The sequence below is a fragment of the Anabas testudineus genome, chromosome 13 (genome assembly GCF_900324465.2).
Source record: "Anabas testudineus chromosome 13, fAnaTes1.2, whole genome shotgun sequence".
NCBI classification, from domain to species: domain Eukaryota; kingdom Metazoa; phylum Chordata; class Actinopteri; order Anabantiformes; family Anabantidae; genus Anabas; species Anabas testudineus.
This window is the reverse complement of record NC_046622.1, coordinates 5,057,824-5,078,277: the sequence shown is the minus strand read 5'-3', so window position 1 is coordinate 5,078,277 and position 20,454 is coordinate 5,057,824. Positions and strand designations below refer to the sequence as shown.

At 41.8% G+C, this 20,454-nt stretch overlaps 1 protein-coding gene across 1 annotated transcript in view; it reads left to right on the top strand.

Annotated features, from left to right (window-relative positions):
• The window catches only part of fndc3a (fibronectin type III domain containing 3A), a 40,614-nt gene that overhangs the window by 17,354 nt on the left and 2,806 nt on the right, over positions 1-20,454 (top strand). The window contains exons 4-25 of the mRNA XM_026369206.1: positions 5,398-5,474; positions 5,579-5,825; positions 6,096-6,398; positions 7,144-7,202; positions 8,363-8,529; positions 8,617-8,676; positions 8,767-8,905; positions 9,508-9,561; positions 9,674-9,798; positions 9,981-10,155; positions 11,685-11,771; positions 13,085-13,223; positions 13,521-13,589; positions 13,702-13,820; positions 14,865-14,970; positions 15,219-15,394; positions 15,478-15,591; positions 15,715-15,864; positions 16,569-16,915; positions 18,615-18,827; positions 19,109-19,275; positions 20,230-20,354. Coding sequence (XP_026224991.1) covers positions 5,398-5,474; positions 5,579-5,825; positions 6,096-6,398; positions 7,144-7,202; positions 8,363-8,529; positions 8,617-8,676; positions 8,767-8,905; positions 9,508-9,561; positions 9,674-9,798; positions 9,981-10,155; positions 11,685-11,771; positions 13,085-13,223; positions 13,521-13,589; positions 13,702-13,820; positions 14,865-14,970; positions 15,219-15,394; positions 15,478-15,591; positions 15,715-15,864; positions 16,569-16,915; positions 18,615-18,827; positions 19,109-19,275; positions 20,230-20,354 — 3,218 coding nt within the window. The remainder of the gene's footprint in view (positions 1-5,397; positions 5,475-5,578; positions 5,826-6,095; positions 6,399-7,143; positions 7,203-8,362; positions 8,530-8,616; positions 8,677-8,766; positions 8,906-9,507; positions 9,562-9,673; positions 9,799-9,980; positions 10,156-11,684; positions 11,772-13,084; positions 13,224-13,520; positions 13,590-13,701; positions 13,821-14,864; positions 14,971-15,218; positions 15,395-15,477; positions 15,592-15,714; positions 15,865-16,568; positions 16,916-18,614; positions 18,828-19,108; positions 19,276-20,229; positions 20,355-20,454) is intronic.

Genomic DNA, 20,454 nt, shown 5'->3' with positions numbered 1-20,454 from the left:
GCTGTCAATATACAAACGAGAGATTCCACTGGAATTTACTTTGGGGAAATTACAGTGCTATGACCGATCATATTTTTAGGATTAAGTAAAGAGTGGTTTTATCAAATTCACTTGCATGAGACTCTCGAGTCTGCATCATATATATGCTAGAAAACAAAAATGTTTATGTCTGAGTTGTACAGCTTCAATAGAAGATGAGAGGAAACATCAGTCATCATACAGAAAGTAATATTGTTTAAGTATCGGGATAATATGTTTTCAGACAGTCTCTCCTGGAAGGCATTCATATGCCAGATATTATTTAGTGGAGACCGAGATCAGCTTACATTCTCTTTGCCTATCATGGTGTAAAGTTGGTGTGAATGTTTAGTTTATTTCAGTCATTCGTCTCACAATAAATGTGTATATTACAAACAGTATAGACAAATCAAAAGAATATAAACAATATTGAATTATCTGTTTCACATAGTTGCAGAAATGGTGGGAGACAGCTCCATGAATACGGTGTCGGAAAGGTGTGGGGGAATGTGGGTTTCAAAGTAATTTATCTGACAGGGCTGTATCAGTGTTGTTGTCCATGTAGGCTGTGTGACACTATAGGTGATTGATGATTTAAAGTGAAACAACCCCTCCATTAGCATAGTCTTTGTCGAGAGTCGAGCAGTGTTTCTACAAAGTCAGGGTCTTTATTCACATTTTGTGCAGTATCATTTAGAGAAAGTGTACTTTTTATACTTCCCTGTAAATTGAAATGTGTCCTTGCCAGTGTGTTGGCAGTTTTTCTATTAATGGCAATGTATAGTAATTTTTCACATTTCTTAGTTGTGAAAGAAATCCACACTACAGTGTTTTGTATTCACTTCAGTTAATGATGTCTTAACTCTTACTAAAGACAAACTAAATGCTTTTAAAATGTAAAATTACCCCTTTTAAATGCCTAATGTTTGGTCATTCTTCACTTGCTTTCAAGTGATGACATGACAATATTCAGCACCCATCTTGTCAAGCCATATTTATCCTTTTTCTACTATTCTACTGAACAGGCATTGTGTTGCCAGTGGTCAGTCAGTTATTTTACCTGTTACAAAACAGCATGAGCATACACGATGATGTCTCCAATAACATCAAAACCCATGCACACAATGTTTTCTCACCCCACTATGTAATCTTAAACAAAACCTATCACAAAATAATTGTAAACATCAGACATATTAACCACACTAAGACATAATTTTTGTGCTCGCCACCTCCCCCAGCTAACTCCAAGGACACAAACACAAACATGTGCGTCTGGACGCTCACACAGGCGTAGTTCATTCACAGTTTCTGCAGTGAGTAGCTCTAAGAATGACTGAGCTTGTGAGTCATTCTCCCGCTGCTGCGTTGATACCAAGGAGGAGGGAGAAAGGGTAAAGATGACGGGAAGGTGGTGGTGGTGGGGTTGGTTAACAAAGTGGGTTTTGTTTTTTTGTTTTTCTTCTTGTAAGTTAGAGGTGGGATGTCCAGAGCACAGTGATTAAATTATCAATGAGGTTGGCTTCATGTTGAAGGTGTAGACTGATTTTTTTATTTTATTTTATCTTATTTTTTGTAGAATATTTATGTCCCAGTCGCAGCCAAATTATTCATTATTTCAAAAAACCCTGTGTCTGTGGCCATGGCCCTTTTTTAATTTTGCCCTGGTCTGGCTGAGAGCAGTAGCAGCATGTGATGTTCTCTAGCAAGCACAAGCATGAAGGTTACTGAGTCCCTCCCCTCGTCTACACGTCATTCATGCCAGTGGGGCTGCGTAAACCACTAAATCTTGAAATATCCGGATTCCAGATAAAGTTTACAGACAGTAGAGAGTACAGAAGTGTTTGTTGTTTACCACACACCTTCCTCCCTCAGGCTCGGGTTTGCACACTGATCAACAGAGACTGCCTGTTTCCTCTTTTTCCTCTCTCCCCCCTCCACTTTCTGCTTGCATTGGGGGTGGTTGGATGCTAATGGGATTGTTGTGGTGAGGCAGCCTGGCCGAGGACGAGCGTGCACATCCCTGGCTCCATAATCTGCTAATAGAATGTTATGCTTATTACAAATTACTACCCTCTCAATTGATGGAAGATCTTTTGTGCCTACACAAAAAGTGCTGTGCCATGCAGCAAGAGAACCATTAACCACAGTGTCTTCGCTCAAAATCAAGGTTAGGGCTCTGACTTGCAATTAGTACATTGTTGTTTCATTGACAGCTTAGTACTCAATCTGTTTGCCTTGCTTTGCTGCATGTATTAACCTCTGTCAGTTACCTTCTCTTGCCTGTTCTCTCCCTCACTTTTTATTTGTGGTTGGAGAGAAATTTATTAGCGCTAATTAATAATCAAGCCGCTCCCTCTTTATAAGCTCCCAGTTCATCATGTTGCCATTGATAGCTTATTGAGAGCTCCCACATGAAATCACTGTCTCCCTTCATACCTCTCACACTCTAATCCTCGCGGCCTGTGTTATTCTTGATTGTTACACCCTTCTGTTAACCCGCCCAGTTTCCATTTACATAGTCTTCATTGCTTCGTTTCATTCTCCTTATGTAATTTAAGGTTTATTTGTATGTCTAATTAAACCTTATAAAATAAAAGCTAACGTGTTTGTTTGGGGTTTTGCTGCTATTTCAGAGCCATGTCTGCAAAGTTTCCTCTGTTTGCAGTATACCATCATGAAATCCCACTTGAGTATGTTTGTTAGTGTTTTATTTCCAGACTAGAAGGAAACAGGTGGGTGCTCAAAGTGGCCTTACAAGCCTCATGGATCTGTTTGTGTGTGTGTGTGTGGACATGTGTCCGGCCTTTGATAAGTCTCTCACTCGACTTTTTCACCGAACCTTAACAATTATCCACATCTCCCCGCGGTAACCTCCAGCCCACTCTCCACTCAAACATACCACACCACTTCCGATCCTGTTGGCCCGCCATAGGAGGCGGGGAGCTGAGTATGGGTTATGCTGTAGGTTATGTGGTGTTGACAGGAGATGATGGTGTTCCCAAAGTGTTGCCTAGTCTCTGTTTACGCTGCCAGAATGGGCAGCTTGTTTGTGACTATTCTTGGCTCGGTGGCAGCCTGCCGTTTTGCGGAGGAGGACTGATGTTTTTCCCGTGGCTGTTTCCTCTGGAAGGCTGGCACTCCACGGCCACGTCAGCACAACCAATGCTCCGGTTGACTCAGGGGGAGGGGAGGGAGTGGGGGATGTGGCCTTTTCTATCTGATCTCTGTCAGTACTCGTGCGTCAGTCTGATGTAAAAGAGTGGGTGTTCCCCCCCCCCCCCTCTATCCTACCTCTCTCTCTCTCTCTCTCTCTCACTCTCTCTCAGATGTATGTGCTTCTCATCCTACCTCCCTCACTCTGTTTGTTGTTTCTCCTTACACTCTCCAAGTTGATACACACAAAGGCTTTCGCTTTAAACAACAAACAGCATCTAAAATGCTCTTCTTCTTAGTCTGCATCCTACACTAACTGGCATTCCTTAATCAGCCATAACCGCACGTGCACAGTTTCATCTGGCATAAGCATGACTTCATTTGGTTGTCTTAAAAGTGAGTGGAGTTAACATTACACACATTGAACTACCACTCAAATGACATTGTAATCTGAAATCGATAAGCGCTGAGCCAGGGAGGCTGCGTTCATTCAGGATGAGCTCTTCTGTGCTCCTTGAATGGAGATTTTTGTCCTTGCACACCCTGTGTTGTTAGGCAGGGAAATGACTCACTGCCTATCAGTCTGCTGGCTCTTTGCCCTTTTGATTTCAGTACAAGAGGCCTACCTGCTGATTGCCATGTCCAATAAAGTTTATTAGCAGGTAAACTAATATAATATATTCCCAGTTACATTACACAGGAGCTACAACACTATTGAGAGTATAACGCCGAAGGGTCAATTAATTCAAAGCAACAAGGTGACTCAGAACTAGAGCTGCAACATCGTGGATCTAAATAGTTACCCTGTTGGTACAGTCATGGATAGAATAATGTGCGGAAAACAAATAGCAGCATTAAAATATAACACCGAACTTCCAAATCAAGTAGTTTTTCATACATAGCTTCTGCTCAGCTGTTGAATGTGAGCTCTGGACCCTGAGTACACTCAGGTGATAGTTTCTTGAAGCTGGTTAAAAGAATGCAGTAGAGTACACCTGCCCTTCTGCTTTGTGTAATTATTTTAGATGGTGTACTTATATGGTGCTCTCAAACTAGCTTATACTGAGTTTTTTTTTTTTGTTTTTTTTTTAAAGTCTAACCTGGGTAAAAAAAACAAAAAAAACAATGGCGTGGACAACGTATTAGACGCCCCTCAGTATAACACAGTACTGCACCACAAACATCAACCTCCAAAAAACAATAATGTTGAATCAATATCCCTTCAACACAGTTTAAACTGAGGTTCTGTAGTAGACTGCATTACATTTAACTGGGGTCATCCTGTCATCTTTTAATGTATTATTGCATAGACCGGCCTCTACATGTGGGCGCTTGTTAGCTGCATTGTGGCTTCTTCTCTCCGCTTACACCCACTTTGACAAAAGACATCTCTTCTTCAAGTCAACTTCTTGGACCTCAGTGTGTGTTGTGTATTTTTTACTCTCCTTCATGATGTCTGGCGCAGGGGTTCTAGTGTTAATGTCTTAGGTTTGTAAGAAGAGAAATGTGTGAATGTGCAAACTTGGCACAGAGGTCTGTCTCTGTCTCTCTCTCTCTCTCTCCCTCTCCCTCCCAGTCTTTCTGCTGAGCTGTCACTTCTCTGAGCTGAGCTAAGCTGCTGCACTGACCTGCACAGTACAGTCACACAGGAAATGATGATGTTTCTCAGCACTTTTGTAAAGTGGTTGTCTTGCATTCGTCAGTATTTTAAAATATGCATTACATTTCCATTTCTTAGTCGTATGTGTTTAAATCAATGTATTAGTCATTGAAAATGCAGCTAGTTTAAAAGATTGACTTCACTGTCGGGGGATTTGGCCGCTACAGAGGTAACATTTGAGGTAGTCATAGATGTGTTTATGCATTTGTTTACACAGCTTTTCAGAAATTTTGAGTCCCTTGTAAATGTCTTTGTTTTTCATGAAAATGCATTTTCCTGTGTTAACATGGGAAAAAGAAAAGGGTTTTCTAGTGATCAGTTGGCCTTTTTAATTGATAAGCTTGCATTAGAAAACACAATCAGCCTTTCATGTGAAGCATCATTTGACTTGAAAAATTGGCTTTGGTACCTAAATATTTGTTAGCTGTTGTACCCAGGCTAGTGTTTGGTTTAGTTTGGTCAGACTGGGGCTGAAATATCATCTCTGTGCATTATTCCTAACATAATGAAACAGCAGTTTGCCCTGTGGTAAAAGGGTTATAATCTTGCTTCTTCCTCCTTCACAGGTCCTGCTCAGGTTCCCATGATGTCTCCAAATGGTTCAGTGCCTCCAATCTATGTGCCTCCTGGATACGTTTCACAGGTATCCATGCAATGCTTTTAACAGCTCATTGTTTCTGAGTGATATCTTGTCAAACTAAGAGCAGCTTTCCTACCTGCTTCATGCTCTTGCTGGTTTCCTCCTAGATCATAGAGGAGAATGGAGTGCGGCGGGTTCTGGTTATACCTCAGCAACCAGAGTTCCACCCAGGGGGACACTCCCCTCTCCACCACCCTCCACCTCCGCCCCATGCCCACATGCCTGCCTTCATCCCACACCCTGCCATGATGCCCCCGCCAACCCACCTGTACACAGGCATGGCAGGAGGTGTGGGCGACATGAGCTCTCAGTACATCTCCCAGTACCATCCGGCTCATATCTACTCAGAGCAGGGTGAGTTGAAACCAGCAGTGTTTGCTGCATTATTACATTAAGATGATGTTTATTTGTTCTTAGTACAATATTCCCACAGTCTAGTTACACAGTCAAGGCTTGAGTCAAACAATTTTGTCTCTCAGGTTTTTAGTATTGTCTGGTTTACCTAACTACTGCACTCTTTATTTATGTCTCATAGTCATTTTTCAGACTACTTCTCTAGCTGCCAGACAGGTTTTTCTTTTACTGATTGCAACACTAACAAATGTTTCCTTTTTGTTTATTCAGTCTCAACAGATTCTCACTCCCAACACGGACGCCCAGCGTTTGTTCACAGAGATGACAGAACTAGCAAAACATATGAGCGTCTGCAGAAGAAACTGAAGGAGCGTCAGGGAGTTGGAGGAGGAGGAGGGCAAGTGAAAGACAGCCCTCCACCTTCACCACAGAAGACTTGTAGCAGCCCTCCAACAGTGGACATTCACAATGGAGTTGGAGGGAAAGGGCTGGAGACGGAGCAGGGCCAGTTCAGCCATGCAGTGGCTGGTCCTGACAGGCAGACAGGCAGGGGAAAAAATGGAGAAACAGCAGGTAAGGAGGTTAAAAGGTAGAAGTTTGGTGGAATTTTCAATTGGGCTGACGCAGAATATTTTCCAAATGTTGCGGTGCAAGGAGTGTGTTAGGTTTAGGTTCTGAGAATAGTACCTCGTTAGCTGCAGCAGCTGGTGGCAGTGAGGGATCAGCAACACAGCCAACATTAGTCTTGATTACATGAACTCTGGCTGCTCATTAATCATAGAGTTTAACACTGCTACTTGGTGACACCAGTGCATAATTAAGGAATGCTGTCAATTTTCAAAGTGGTGGAAAAAGTAACGTCACTGTATAATGAATATTGCAGAAATTCAGTAACACAGAAATATGTGTATTCTCTTTTCAGATGTTTAAAACAATATCTACAGTATATTGGGTTCAGATCCCTTTATACATTGTGTTCATCCCACACTACAGCATTTCAGTGTTGTAGATGCACCGATTATTCTCAGTGCTACGTCAGAATGCAAAAGATAGTTAAGCCATCAGATAGCATATTGGATAGATGGTGTAACGTTACACCCATTATTACACTGTCTCAGGTGTATGCAGACATGATGTTCCGAGATCTTACAAAAAAAAATATAAATACAATCAGAATCTGCAGAAACAATTACAGAAACTAATTGTCAGTCAGTAATAGCAGTTAACGGCGCAGTATGTTAGATCAGTATTTTTTCTTCATTTTGGATTCATTTGAAAAGTGTTTTCTATCCATATTTACTTGTATTTCTCTCCTCAGAGCTAGACGAGGAATCCCAGGCCCTGCAAGCTCTGTTGAGTACCATCAGTAAACCAGTGGTTAGTATTCACTTCTGCTGTCTTATTTCATTTGATCTTTTTTCTAATTCAATTCTCATGTTTTTCTGCGACTCTGTTAGCACAAATGTTGATGAAAACTTGTAACAATGCAAATGTGTGGCATCATTAAACAGTCTATTAACATTCACGATAAATTCTTGCTGACACATTATAAATGGAGTCAGGTCTGCTGACTTGCCTCCATGTGGGGATGTCTGTTCTCAGTGGTGCCACCAAACTAGCAGTTAATAAATGGTTGTGCTTTAATTTTAAAGGAGTACTGTCGTTCACATCTTTATGATCTTCATGTACTATGCTCTGTGGCTTGTAGGTGTTACATGTTGTACGTATTAAATATTAAACAAATAAGATAACAGATTAGATATTAGAAATAATTGACTAGTATGCATACAGTAAATGTAAAACGCACCATTAAGAATCGTGGTTTAAGGATGTTGGGTCCGTGGCAGTATTGTAGGTAAATAATAAAGACAAATGATGTTTTACCAGCAGCTGGGATCGTATCAGTAGAACTAGAAATAGAATTTCCTTGACCTCATATAAAATGGGATTTGTCATACATTGTCACTAAGGTCACCTTGTAAAAGTAGCAATACAGGTCTGTTGATAAGATGATAGGTGTACTTAAGAGACTGTGTCTAATGCGGGGAACGTGGATTTTCTTTCCCCCGTGTTTGCTGCCACATTGTTTTGTCAAAGCGCTGAGTAGTAAAGTGGGAAAAGGTGGTGCAGACTTGACCTGATTGAGTTTCTCTACATAAGAATCCCCCACCTTTCCTATTCCCAGAGTGTAGCTCAAGCTATTTTTAAACATTCTCAAAACAGAATGAAAAATCTTAGGGTTGCTCAGTCCATTCCTGCCACGTGCTGAAACAACCCAAAGTGGCATCAACTTGAATATTTTGACCCTTCCGTCCCTTCTGCCTCTACCAAGCTGTATGATTCTATTTTATTATGTATTATTATTAATATTATGGTTTTGCAAAGAAATTCTTAGTTATATTTTTTTAAGACTAGAGAGTTCGGTACAGTATTAATTACCAGAAATGACCCTTGTTCTACGTTAGTTTAGGGCTATACAGTGAAAGTGCCTACATTGTGAGATTTGGAAGGTGACAGTGTTAACTTTCATATGATAGGTGTCAGACATCCAAGCCAGAGGTGCAGTAGTGAGCTGGACTGCCCCCACAAAGCCAGACAGAGAGAGCGACAGTGTGGAAAAAGACTGCAGCATCCCGGAGACCCTCAGCTATGAGGTCTCCATCTCAATCACTGGCAAAGATGGAAAGTACAAGAACGTGTACCGGTGAGTATAAGCATGATAACAGGATTTTACATAAACATGGTTTTAAAACAACACTGAAGGATTTTCCTTTTTCTGTTTTTCTTGCAGCGGGGAAGAATTAAGTGCTACTTTAGAAGATCTTCGACCAGCAACAGACTACCATGTCAGGTTGGCCTAACCCTCTGTTCGCATTAGTTTTACCTGCAGTCAACATGAACAGAGGAACATTTTGTAACCACTTTGTTCTTTCTTCTTCAGGGTGCAGGCCATGTGTAACTGTTTACAAGGAAGCCCATCGGAGGCTGTGAGCTTCACTACTTTAAGCTGTGAGCCAGATCCTCCCAATCCTCCCAGGAAGGCCAGTGGGACCAAGAACTCACTCCTACTGCAGTGGAAGGTAGAAAATACTAAAATGTCACCCAGTTAAAGGCTTTGAACTGGCTTTTAGGAGGAGGGAAAGAAGTGATTCAGAAAGCATCCCTCCCTTAACAACAGTTGCCAAGATCCACTTCATTGTGGTACTTTGTCTTCTGTTCAATAAAGTAGCTTCATTGTCAGCAGTAAAAGTTAGTGGTTACACAGATCACCTCCTAGGTGGGAGTGTAAATTTGTGAGGGTTTAGTGAAGCACTTTAAGAACAGCGATACATGCTCAACAAATGCTGAATTAATGAAACCTTTGAATAGTGTGCACGCCTGGATGCATTGTATTTGTTGATGGTGGTGGTTGGTAGTAACAGTTACAGAAAATGTTTAGCAGTAAACTTGGAATGAAAGATAATGATGGTTACAGCCATTTCAATGTATCCTATCTTTCTTTCACAATGTTCTGCACCACTTGTCCACGAAATATGGTTTTCACTCTGTAGGCATAAATTTAAAATGACAAAACCAAAAATAACATGCATACATTGGTGTGTGTTTATATATTAGTAGGATGTGTGTTTTATATTTGTCTGATTGAAATCTAATAAATAATTAATGCATGTTGTGTCCACAGCCTCCGTGTGACAACGGTTCCAAAATTCAAAACTACATTGTTCAGTGGGATGAGGTAAAATTTGTTATTTATCTATTAAAGAAATGTTGAGCATTGCACCACACTCCAACGTGGAGTAGCAAAAAATATGTAGCTAAGATTTTAAAACTAAAGTCTTTCTCTGAAGGGGAAGGGCACTGGGATTTATGAGCAGTGCTACTATGGACCTCTGAAGCAGTACAAAATGACCAAGCTTTCACCAGCTTCAAGATACGCCTTCCGTGTTGCAGCCAAAAATGACATGGGTGTAAGGTAGGTGCCTTAACATGCTAGATAAATTCCTGAACGGCACCCTCCCTTTTGTCCATTTTTATGTTACTGTTTCTTCCATTCACTGTCTCCATCTGTGTGCGCGCATGTGTGTCTCTCACTCTGTCTCTCCTGTCTCTTTCTCCCATTCTCTCCCATCCTCTGTCTCTCTCTGCCCTCCCCAGCGAGTTCAGTGAAGTGGTGGACCTGTTCACCTCATACAGTGTGCCATTGCCACCCTTCCCTCCAGAGCTGGAGATGGCAGGGGTGACCTGGCTGTGTCTGAAGTGGCAGAGGCCCTCTAGCTCTCCAAAGGAGGATGACATCAGCTATATCTTGGAGATGGAGGAGGAAGGCTCGGTATGTGTCTCACAGCCTCTTTTTAAATCAAGAGAAATCAACTGATTAAAACACATAGGACCTGATTTACTAAACATTAGCATGTACTAAATAGCGCGAACTTGATAGGGCACAGTGTTCAAATTAGCAAAATGGCGCATGCTGTGGCTTTGGTACCTTTGCCTTTATTAATATGTAGAGTGGGGCATTTTTACCCGAGTGCGCAAAATACAGGGAGGAGAAAATGCAACTGCATAAATTGAGATGCATTTTGATTTATCGAGCCCAAAAGCGATTGTGGTGTCTGTGATTTCAGGTGTTTTTAATATGTTTGAGAGGCAGGGGCAGTCTGCTTGCGGACAGATGGCTGCTGTAATATGTGTGAGGAGAAGGCATATGACAAATGAAGGAATGAGTTTGTTGGAATGTAACAAACATAATAAAAAAAAAACACATCATCCGTCCAGTAATGCAGTTGTGGAGCTGTTGGGTGAGCTACAGGCTGATTTGGAGCCAGTTACACGAAAGAGCCACTTAATACCTGTCCTGCCGAAACTGCTCTGCTTCTGAGATGAAGGAGAAGCATCTCTGCATTCCCTTGCATCTTGCAAGAAGGTTCTCATGTGTGTTTCTGCACCTTCAGAATGCACTGAATGCTTTTATGGGTTACTCGTTTCTCTGGAGTTATAGAGCAGTTGATTATACTGTATAGACTATATCGCCAAAAAACCTGGGTTAGTAAAAAAGAGATGAGAGATGGTGAGTATGGAGATGGCTGGCTTATATATGAGTTGTAATATGATCCATAAAATCTAACTCTCCATCACAGACACGAAGTCCAGTGAAATCCACAAAACCCTCATTTAATTACTGACCACCTCCACCATCTTTGCACCTGCTGTCAATCATGCAGTTTAAAAAAAAAATTTATCAGATCAGCTGTAAAATGCCAACAGTGAAACACAAATTTTCAAGATGGCACGTTCAACTTAGTACTCACTATTTGGGATATTAGTACATCAGGCTCAACACTGCTGAGCAGTATCTGCAATATATAGTTCCGTTCGTGCTTGCTGCAGTCACAGGGCCATTACTTCTTAGAGGCAGCATTGCCAAGTGCATCTATTTGACTTTAGTTAATCTTCAGACAGCATTAAGTATGTATAACATTAACAAAGTGCACTTAGAAATGTTCATTAAAATGAATTCATAATGAACATTCATTTCCCTGTTGACGTGTTTCCCTGTATAGATGCTTAATGTATTCGGTTACTCTGCCATTCATTTCAATCCAGCCAAAAGGAAAAATCGAATTCACGTCTTATTATTTGCGACACTTCAACATTTTGCACTAAAAGTTACACGACCTTATACAGCACCTGTCACCGCTGCCTGCACCACCTCAGGGAAAACACAAAGAAGATCTCCTATCCCCTGTAGCTGTGTGGGTCCAACAGACCACTTTGTTTTCTGTGCTACAATGGTTGTCTTGTAAGTCATTGCTCACCTGGTTGTTTTCTTTCTCTTTTTGTCATTTGTCTTTGTCTCAGGGATATGGCTTCCAGCCAAGCTACGATGGCGATGAGCTGTCCTGCACCATCAAGAATCTCCACAGGAGTACAAAGTATAAGTTCAGGGTAAGGAGGCCCTGTTTGCAGTCAAAGCCGGTGATCCGTGGGTTTAACTTGGACTGTAGTGGAGTGTGTATGTGTGGAAGGGACAGGCCTCAGACAGGGAGGGTGCTGAGGCCCACTGTGGCCCAGTGAGTCATCTGTTTGCAGGATTTTGCTGTCAGGGTGGTGGGCAACAGACAGCACAAACAAAAGGACTTCACTGCTCATCACATGTAATGATGCATCTAGTCAGGCAAAGCATGTGAGCCATAATGTGACATAAAAAGTATATTTCTCTCCCTCATAACAATATTTAAAATCACTCTCCCCATCTCTATTTTTTATAAGCCAATATCTTTTATGTTGTTGTTTTTTTTTTATTTACAAAAACGCTTTCACTTTTGTTTCACTGTCAGTTATTGGTTTGAATGAGTAATGCTTGAACCAACTGCTTTTGACAGCTTGGCTCCCTACTTGGGGTTTGAAGTCAGTCATAGGATGTGTTTCATGTAGATTTCTAAAGTTGTTTGAACATCTTAAGTTTAACTTTGTGAAAGCTGCACACAGACACGTGGAATGCATGTCAAAATTAGAAACTGACAATGAAAGACCAACTCATCTTCACATAATATGTTAGTTCATTATTCAAAGAACCTCATTAATCACAGGGTAAAATCAGAATCACTTAGAGCAAAACTTGTTTTTATCTGATTCTAACATAACATAAATTCACAGGTTGCTAATAGATTTGCTAAGCTTTACTTATATAGCCGGATAAATCTGACTCACAGCATTCTTTAACACTATGTGACAGGTAATATTTTACCCCAACTACCAAATGCCCAAATAATAGAAATTTTCATTAGTCACTCTCAAGACTCCCTTGCTCTCTCATTTCCAATTATCCAGCAAAACTGTGTGAGGGGAGGTCGGGCGCTGTGCACATTTGTCTTGGTACAGTATGTTGATGAGCTGTGTTTCGCAGGCTCACAGAGAGTTCCATATTATTGCCCATTTCCCACACTGAAATACAAATGCGTTTAAAGCTAATTGTTTATTTTCTATTGCCGTGCTTGCAGGTTTGTTGAAATACATGTAGATTTAAGGAGCTGAGTCTGTTTGATGATATGGTATTTGTCTGAGACCATTTTGATTGGTAGCAGGGAGCTTTGCATTCACTGTGTCATTTGGATTCCTTTATTACCCCCCTTCAGAGTCTGTGCTTGTTATTAGGAAACATGATGGCTTTTATATATTTGGCATTATTGACTACCAATATTCTGACAGCAACTATACAGAATGAGCTCTAACTGCCTGTACTGATGCACTTCCTCCAGGTGGCAGCATACAACTCGGAGGGGAAGAGTAATCCCAGCCAGGTAGTTGAGTTCATCACAAAACCAGACAGACCCAGCAGTCCCTGCAGGCCTGTCATCAGAGGAAGAGTCCTGCCAAACAGTTTCAAGTTGACTTGGGGTGAGCAAAGTTGCCCTTTCTTGTTGAAACTTCCGATTTGCATGGAGACATCCTGGAAAAGTGACTTTACAGTTTTACCTTTCTAATGAGCTTTACCTCACCGTAGATGGATATGATAGAGAGATGACACTCGAAGTAGCCTGTACAAATTACACTAGTACATTCAGACATCAGCGTGTGTGTGTGTGTGTGTGTGTGTATATATATATATATATATATATATATATATATATATATATATATATATAATAAAATGTTTTATGGTTTTTGTTTTTTTCTGGTTGCTTGTAAATTTAGAGCCCCCAAAAGATAATGGTGGAGCAGAAGTAACAAAGTACGTTGTGGAACTGTCTGAGGGCTTAAGTGGTAAGTTTCAAATGGTGATAATAAAAAGTGAAAATTGCAGTAAAAATGTTTTGTATTTTGGAAACTGTCAGTTGAAAAAACTGTAATTTATTAGAAATGCTGTTGTACTCAGGCTTGTCATGGGAGCTAGTGTACTCGGGACCAGCTATGGAGCACATGTGTGAAGGCTTGAAGCCTGGCTGCTCCTACCAGACGCGAGTTTACTGCATGAGCGAGGGGGGGCAGAGCCCGGTGAGTCATTCAGCATCAGCACCAGCACATGTGCTCCCTCACACTCTCACACACCCACCGTCGAACACAGCCCTGTGTTTCACCACAGGAATTCAAAGAGTTTGCTGATCAGTAACGATTTTACATCGTCACAGGTAGAAAAGATCACAAAGAACCAGATGTTTTGTTTTTTTTCATTAATAGAAAAGACAAACATATGCAAAGAAAGAAACTGTTACACTGAACTGACTTAAATTATAATGCGCTATGTATCATTCAGGCATTCAACATTCAAACACACCCTCTCCCAATATCAGCTACTGCAGTTCACTCAAAAAAGTACAGTACCTGTACGATTGTTGTACACTACTTCTCTGCTGGCTCTCTTTTTGTTGAGACATTTCTGGGCGGTTCTATATACTACAGCTTTAAAGGCAGGAATATATGCACTCTAGTTTTGAGGAGTTTTAATGAGTCTGTTAATGAGGAATTGCTATTCAGCCATCTCCTACGTGAGTTGTGACCATGCCTCCTGGTCTGTAGGTAGACAGCAAAGCTCGCTAATCGATTGACCCTTCCTGCATGTGTCAGAGGATGTTTTTCTTAATTAGTTCAGTTCAGACACTCTGCGTCAATTTCTTCATCAGCTGTTAGTGCATGCATTTATTCATGACGGTGCTCGTACAGAGACGTGACTCATGGTCGGAAGCTCTTGCCTTTTGGCGCAGCACAATGTGACATAACACTCACATGTTTGCCTTTTGTCTCAGAAGTGAGATTAAAAAAAGACCTATTTTTCACTCACCACACAATCTGTCTAACTTTATCCACAGCTTTGTAAGGAATACAGGATACTGCTCTTTATGCAAGTGTACCTTTGAACAGTGCTTTCACATTTGTCTCCTTTCTCTTCTGTTGTAGCCTGAATTAGTCTGATAAGCTGGTGAGAATAAGAGTCTGGTCCTGAACATTTGTGCTGTCTGTGCAAGAAAGACAGGAGGGGCATGTGATTGTCAATTTGTTATTCTCTCTTGGTTCTAATTGGTGTATTGTCTCCATTGCAAGCTGTCGGAGACCCTGCAGGTCCAGACTCCCGCAGTGCCCCCAGGGCCCTGCCACCCCCCTCGGCTGGTGGGCAAGCCCAAAGCCAGGGAAGTGCAACTGCGCTGGGGTGAGTCATTCCCCTCCAACTCAGATCTGTGTGGGCTGTATTCTAGCTTCTGTTGATGTATTTATTTGTCTCGCAAACTGCCTCAAAGCAGTGGGCATCGATTATGCAGTTTGTATTACATCGTTGTTTGTACATTAATCTTTGTGTATTAACTGAACTTTTCTTTATTTTATTTTATTTTATTTTTTTTTGGAAAACCCGCTTTGAAATATATTGACTTCTAAACATTCGCTGGACAAATTTTCCAGGTCCCCCACAGGTTGATGGAGGCAGCCCAGTGTCCTGCTACAGTGTAGAAGTAAGTGGGCCACAGTCTGAGGACAGCAGGGAGGTGTACCAGGGTCCAGACTTGGACTGCTCTGTAGCAGGCTTAATGCCTGGCAAACCCTACAGCTTCCGGCTCAAGGCAGCAAACAAGGCTGGGGTGAGAGACACTAAAAGGAAAAACTATGATTATTTTGAATCTTTGTAATCATGTTAAACTGTTTGTTCTTTTTTTGCGGATAGTTTGGGCCACTTTCAGAGCGCTGTGAGGTTACAACTGGCCCTGGGGCGCCTGAGCAGTGCAAGGCTCCTTCCACCACATGCAAATCCCCCAGCTGTGTTGTTGTGAGCTGGGAGGTAAGACTGTTCCCCCATGAGCCTGAGAATACGTACATGCATGCAAACAAATGCATTATTATTGTAAGACCACCCTGTCTCAATCGTTTAATTGCTGACACTTACTGGTGTGTATCTTCTAAGGCCCCTCCTTGCAATGGAGCTCCAGTAACAGAGTATCGTCTTGAGTGGGGAGCTGCTGAGGGCAGCATGCAGCTGTGCTACAGTGGACCAGGGGTCAACCATGAAATGAAGGGGCTGCTCCCCGCAACCAACTATTTCTGTCGGGTGCAGGTGAGCGGCTACAGGTTATTCCAGTATGATTCTTTTTGTGAAGAAGAGATTCTTATTATGTTGGCCATTGTGGCTCAATGAATGCATGTGCATACCAGTGATGACTGACTACGCAGTGCCTGCTACAGTAAGAGCTACATAACGGCTGTTTCTATTTTAAATCGAGCTAGATCACTAGTTACATCATCATGATGAACAGGCTGATAATGCCTGATTAGACAGTCCCTCAATGTGCTCTTTCATTAAATGCATCTTTAGGCTGTGACCAATGAAGCCAGTGCTGCTGTCCTAGAAAAGGAAGTCATTAAAACACTGTCTGTGGGGCTGGAGTGAAATTTCTTTTTATTCTGGTGGCTTGTGGGTTTTCACATACTGCTTGTGTGTCTGTGTGTTTTTTACCACTGACATTGTGACACAGTGCACATGGTCAAAGTGAAGTGGTCTGAATACATTCTGAAGCCACATATTAGTCTTTTGCTATAACAAAGCTTATTAAAAATCTGACCCTTATAAATTGTATTTATTTCTTCATTTGAGATCTGGTTTAAAAAAGAAAGTACGTGGAAGATGATAGGATTTAAGACGCCACCTGTGTTTACATTTCATCTCCACCTTGTGGTCAAATACAGATGTTACACATGTGCTTGCACGTCTCAATTGAGAGTTGACTTCATTAGCTGACTCTTTGTCTTGCTGTTGTGCAGGCTGTGAATGTGGCTGGTGTTGGGTCCTTCAGCGAGGCAGTGTTGTGCCAGACACCGTGCTCTGTACCAGCAGCTGTCAGCAACATCTACTCGATGAAGGAGTCTGAGTTGCAAAGGTACGAGACTCCAGTGGAGGCAGATGAAGATGAGGAAGAGGAGGATATGAGTTCTCGGTCCGCACCACTCTATTCTCCGTCCACCTGCCTGGGTATTTCCTGGGAATCGCCATGTGATCATGGCTCTGAGATCACTTCCTACCTGATTGACCTGGGAGAGCGCCAGCCAGTCGTCGTTGGTCCAGTCACTAAATACATCATCCAGAATCTGCAGCCTGACACCAGCTACAGGTTGGAGCTTCCATCTTATCATCAGGGGTTTATGAAATGTTACATTACACTTGTTGTGCATGACTTTGCACCTTTAAAATGTCAACTAGACCTAGCAATTTCAAGACTGTTGGATCTCAGCATTCACAGAATGTGATACAAATCTGTGTTTCACACCGCAGACTTGTGTATTTGCTCTGACTGTGATGCCAGAGGGGATCATCGAAACAAGATACATATATATATGTGTGTGTAACATTTGTAGGTTATTCTGAGAAGGGTTGACAAAAGGTCAAACTTAATCAGTACATGTTTGTATGTTTCCTGGCTCTCTCAGCACTGTCTTCAATTTGAAATTGAAATTGGAGTTGACCTTGTTTTTTTGTTTCAGTTCTTTGTTTCAGTTATTTTCACTCTGAGTTAACTGTTTACTTGATGACTAGGTGACTATCAAAAGACATCAGTGCAGCCCTGATAGTACTACTATGACCACTACTACTACTACTGCTGCTACTACTACAACTACCCATATGTTGATGGTAGAGCAGTGTCTCCATTTTTGCCTAGTGTAGCTGAACGTTTTGTTCAGTGTAGTCCACTCATTAATCAGCATAAACATTTGCAGTTTGGCAGTGGGTTGTTCATAGATTAGTGTCTTAGGTGTTTTTCACCACCGTGATGACAGTAATGTAGTTTAAATATGAAACAGAACAACCTGACAGATAGAGACTGTACATCACCTGTGTGTTCTGATCTGAAGGTCAATCTGTGATGTGTAATCTCTCAATCTCTCAAGGATACGGTTCACTGTCTCTGTCCTCGCATCTCTAACTGATCATAAAAGCAGTAACATTATTAAAAGAGAAGACTCAAGTGACAGACTGACACCTAACCAGGATTTTGATCTTCTTCTCATGAAATTAGCTTCACCAAATGAAAGTGCTCAGATACAGTATGCGCTTTGATATGAACTGTATGATGGAAGAATTGGAACTGCCTATCAGATAGCTCCTTCAGACACTGTGGGAGGAGACGGGACAGAGAGAAATTAAAGGTTTGTTTAAGATGACCTGCCATAGAGCAGGCTCACAAACTAAGTTACGGTAGAAACTAACTCAGAGCTTCTGGAAATAAAAACTCAAATTTTCCTTAGGGTTAAAATCTTGGGTCCACAATTCTATTGGCTCATCATTAGGCTGCTCTCTTTGTCCTTATTTCTTTATGATTCAGCATTATTAAAAGGGAGTATTTTTACAGGAAACTCAACCAAGCCAGAGTTAAATACAGTACAGTCTCTTCTATGGATTTATATTTAAAGACGTATTTATTTGAAATATCATCTGCTGAGGAAGTATCGTACACTGGCTTAATTATATGCTGTTTATTTTAAGCCTACACAGCACTGTGGCAGTTATACATTGCCATCTGGAAGCTGTAGGACTGTGACATATTATTATTCTTTTGGCTCTACACATCAGACTTGTAATGAAACGGAGTGAGGTTCAATTAAAGTTCTGATGTTCAGCCAAAACATAATAAAATGTGTCACTGTCTGACTACTTACAGACTGTACGTTAAGAGAGGTTGACCATAAACATCAGTTGATGAGGGAAAACAATACCCTTAGTGCCATTTTGACAGTTGATGCAGTGCTTCTGCTCACGTCAGCTCAGTCTCCGAAGCTCTCTGAACTTGATATCTCTCTGGTTTTTTTTCTCAGGATTCGAATCCAAGCCCTAAACAGCTTGGGTGCAGGCCCCTTTAGTCACACCTTTAAGCTGAAGACAAAGCCCCTGCCCCCACAACCACCCCGCCTGGAGTGCACCGCCTTCAGCCACCAGACCCTCAGGCTCAAGTGGGGTGACGGCCCAGCCAAAGCTGCCACCTCGGACGCCCTCCAGTATCAGCTACAGATGGGGGACAGGAGCGGCAGGTCAGTGGCCCATTACTCAAGCGAGGGAAAGTGACCTGACAAGAGAAAAACCAATAAGAGAGGAGACGGGTGTTTGAGCAAAAGCTTCAGATAGCAGTATCAAGTAGGGCAGGGTACATAAAAAGTAATACAACAGACAGAGTGCCTTATAAGTGTATTTTCACAGTGTATCTCCCGACAGAGGAGTCACTCGTCTCGTTTGCTTTTTGTCATCTTTACCCTTTTGCTCATTAAATCCTTTCTCTCTACCTCTCTCTCTTTTCATGTTCCTGTCATTGCAGATTTATATCCGTGTATAAAGGACCATGCCACACACACAAAGTCCAGAGGCTTAATGAGTCTACCTCTTATACGTTTCGCATCCAGGCCTTTAATGAGGCGGGCGAAGGGCCCTTCTCCAATGTTTACACATTCACCACCCCACGCTCTCCTCCAGCCCCTGTGAAAGGTACAGTGCAGTGGGAGCTTTCTCTGCCTCGCTTTCTTTGTCTTTGTCTCTCCTCCCGTTGCTCTCTCCGTGCCCACCGTGGATCAGCTCTTAGTGTCTTTACAAGCACTCACTCCTGACATCCAGACAGGCAGTGTGCTCAGCTTGTGCCCCCAGTTGACCAAAGATGACTTGCATTTGATTAAAACCCAGCAGGCAGAGATTCACTTGTCGGCTGTCATCATGAGTCGGGTTGTTCAGTACTGTGCTCTGTTCTCAGCTAGCCGCTGCAAAGCCTCTTTTGATCCTACACAGTGAATTCAATAATGAGGATCTGGGTTTTATTCCCAGTGCAGCACCTCTTTTGGTTCCATCATGTGCCAGTTTGTCATTGTTACTCAACAGTGTTTGTCTCCTCACACAGTGAAGTGGACTCTCACCTTTAAACAGTTTGAATTCAGACTTGTCATTTCTGCATTAAGTCTAATATTCTAATGCCACAAATGATTAACATCCTCCCTGCTTGTGTATTTTTTTTAATGATTACCAGGGCACTTTACCACTTCAGTATGACGATGTCCATTCATTGTTTTTTCTTAAAATGCCACCTTCCTAAAGAAGAGCATGACTCATAGCTTCTGGGACTGTGCTAATGGGGAGAAGTTGCATGTAGTTGTTTTGAATTCACTCTTAATTCATCAGCTGAGTCACAGCAGTGCAAGTTCTCTTGTATTAAAGCAAATGGTTTCTGTAGCAGCCAGCCTTTCAAAAAAAAAAAAAAAAAATACCCCAAAGCTCTGACTCAGAGAGTTCACCACATACTAATAATTATTTTTGAAAGTTTAATGAACGTTTTGTTTGTGATTTTTAATATTAAAATGTTCAAAGCTACAGTCGCCTTAACAAAATATATTAGTTTGATATCAGGTTCAGTGCCTTCAGTGTATCTTTGTTCTCTCTTCCAACACCACGCAGCCCCTAAAGTGGAGCGTCTGGATGACACCTCTTGCGAAGTCACATGGGAGGCCCTGCCACCCATGAAGGGCGACCCAGTCATTTACACTTTGCAGTGCATGATGGGAAACTCCGAATTTAAACAGGTACTGATGTTGTTTTGTGAACGTTTGGTTTCTGTCCTTCACCTGTTGTCTGCCACTGACCTTCCATTCATCACCGTGGCCCTGGTAGTGTCTCTATGTT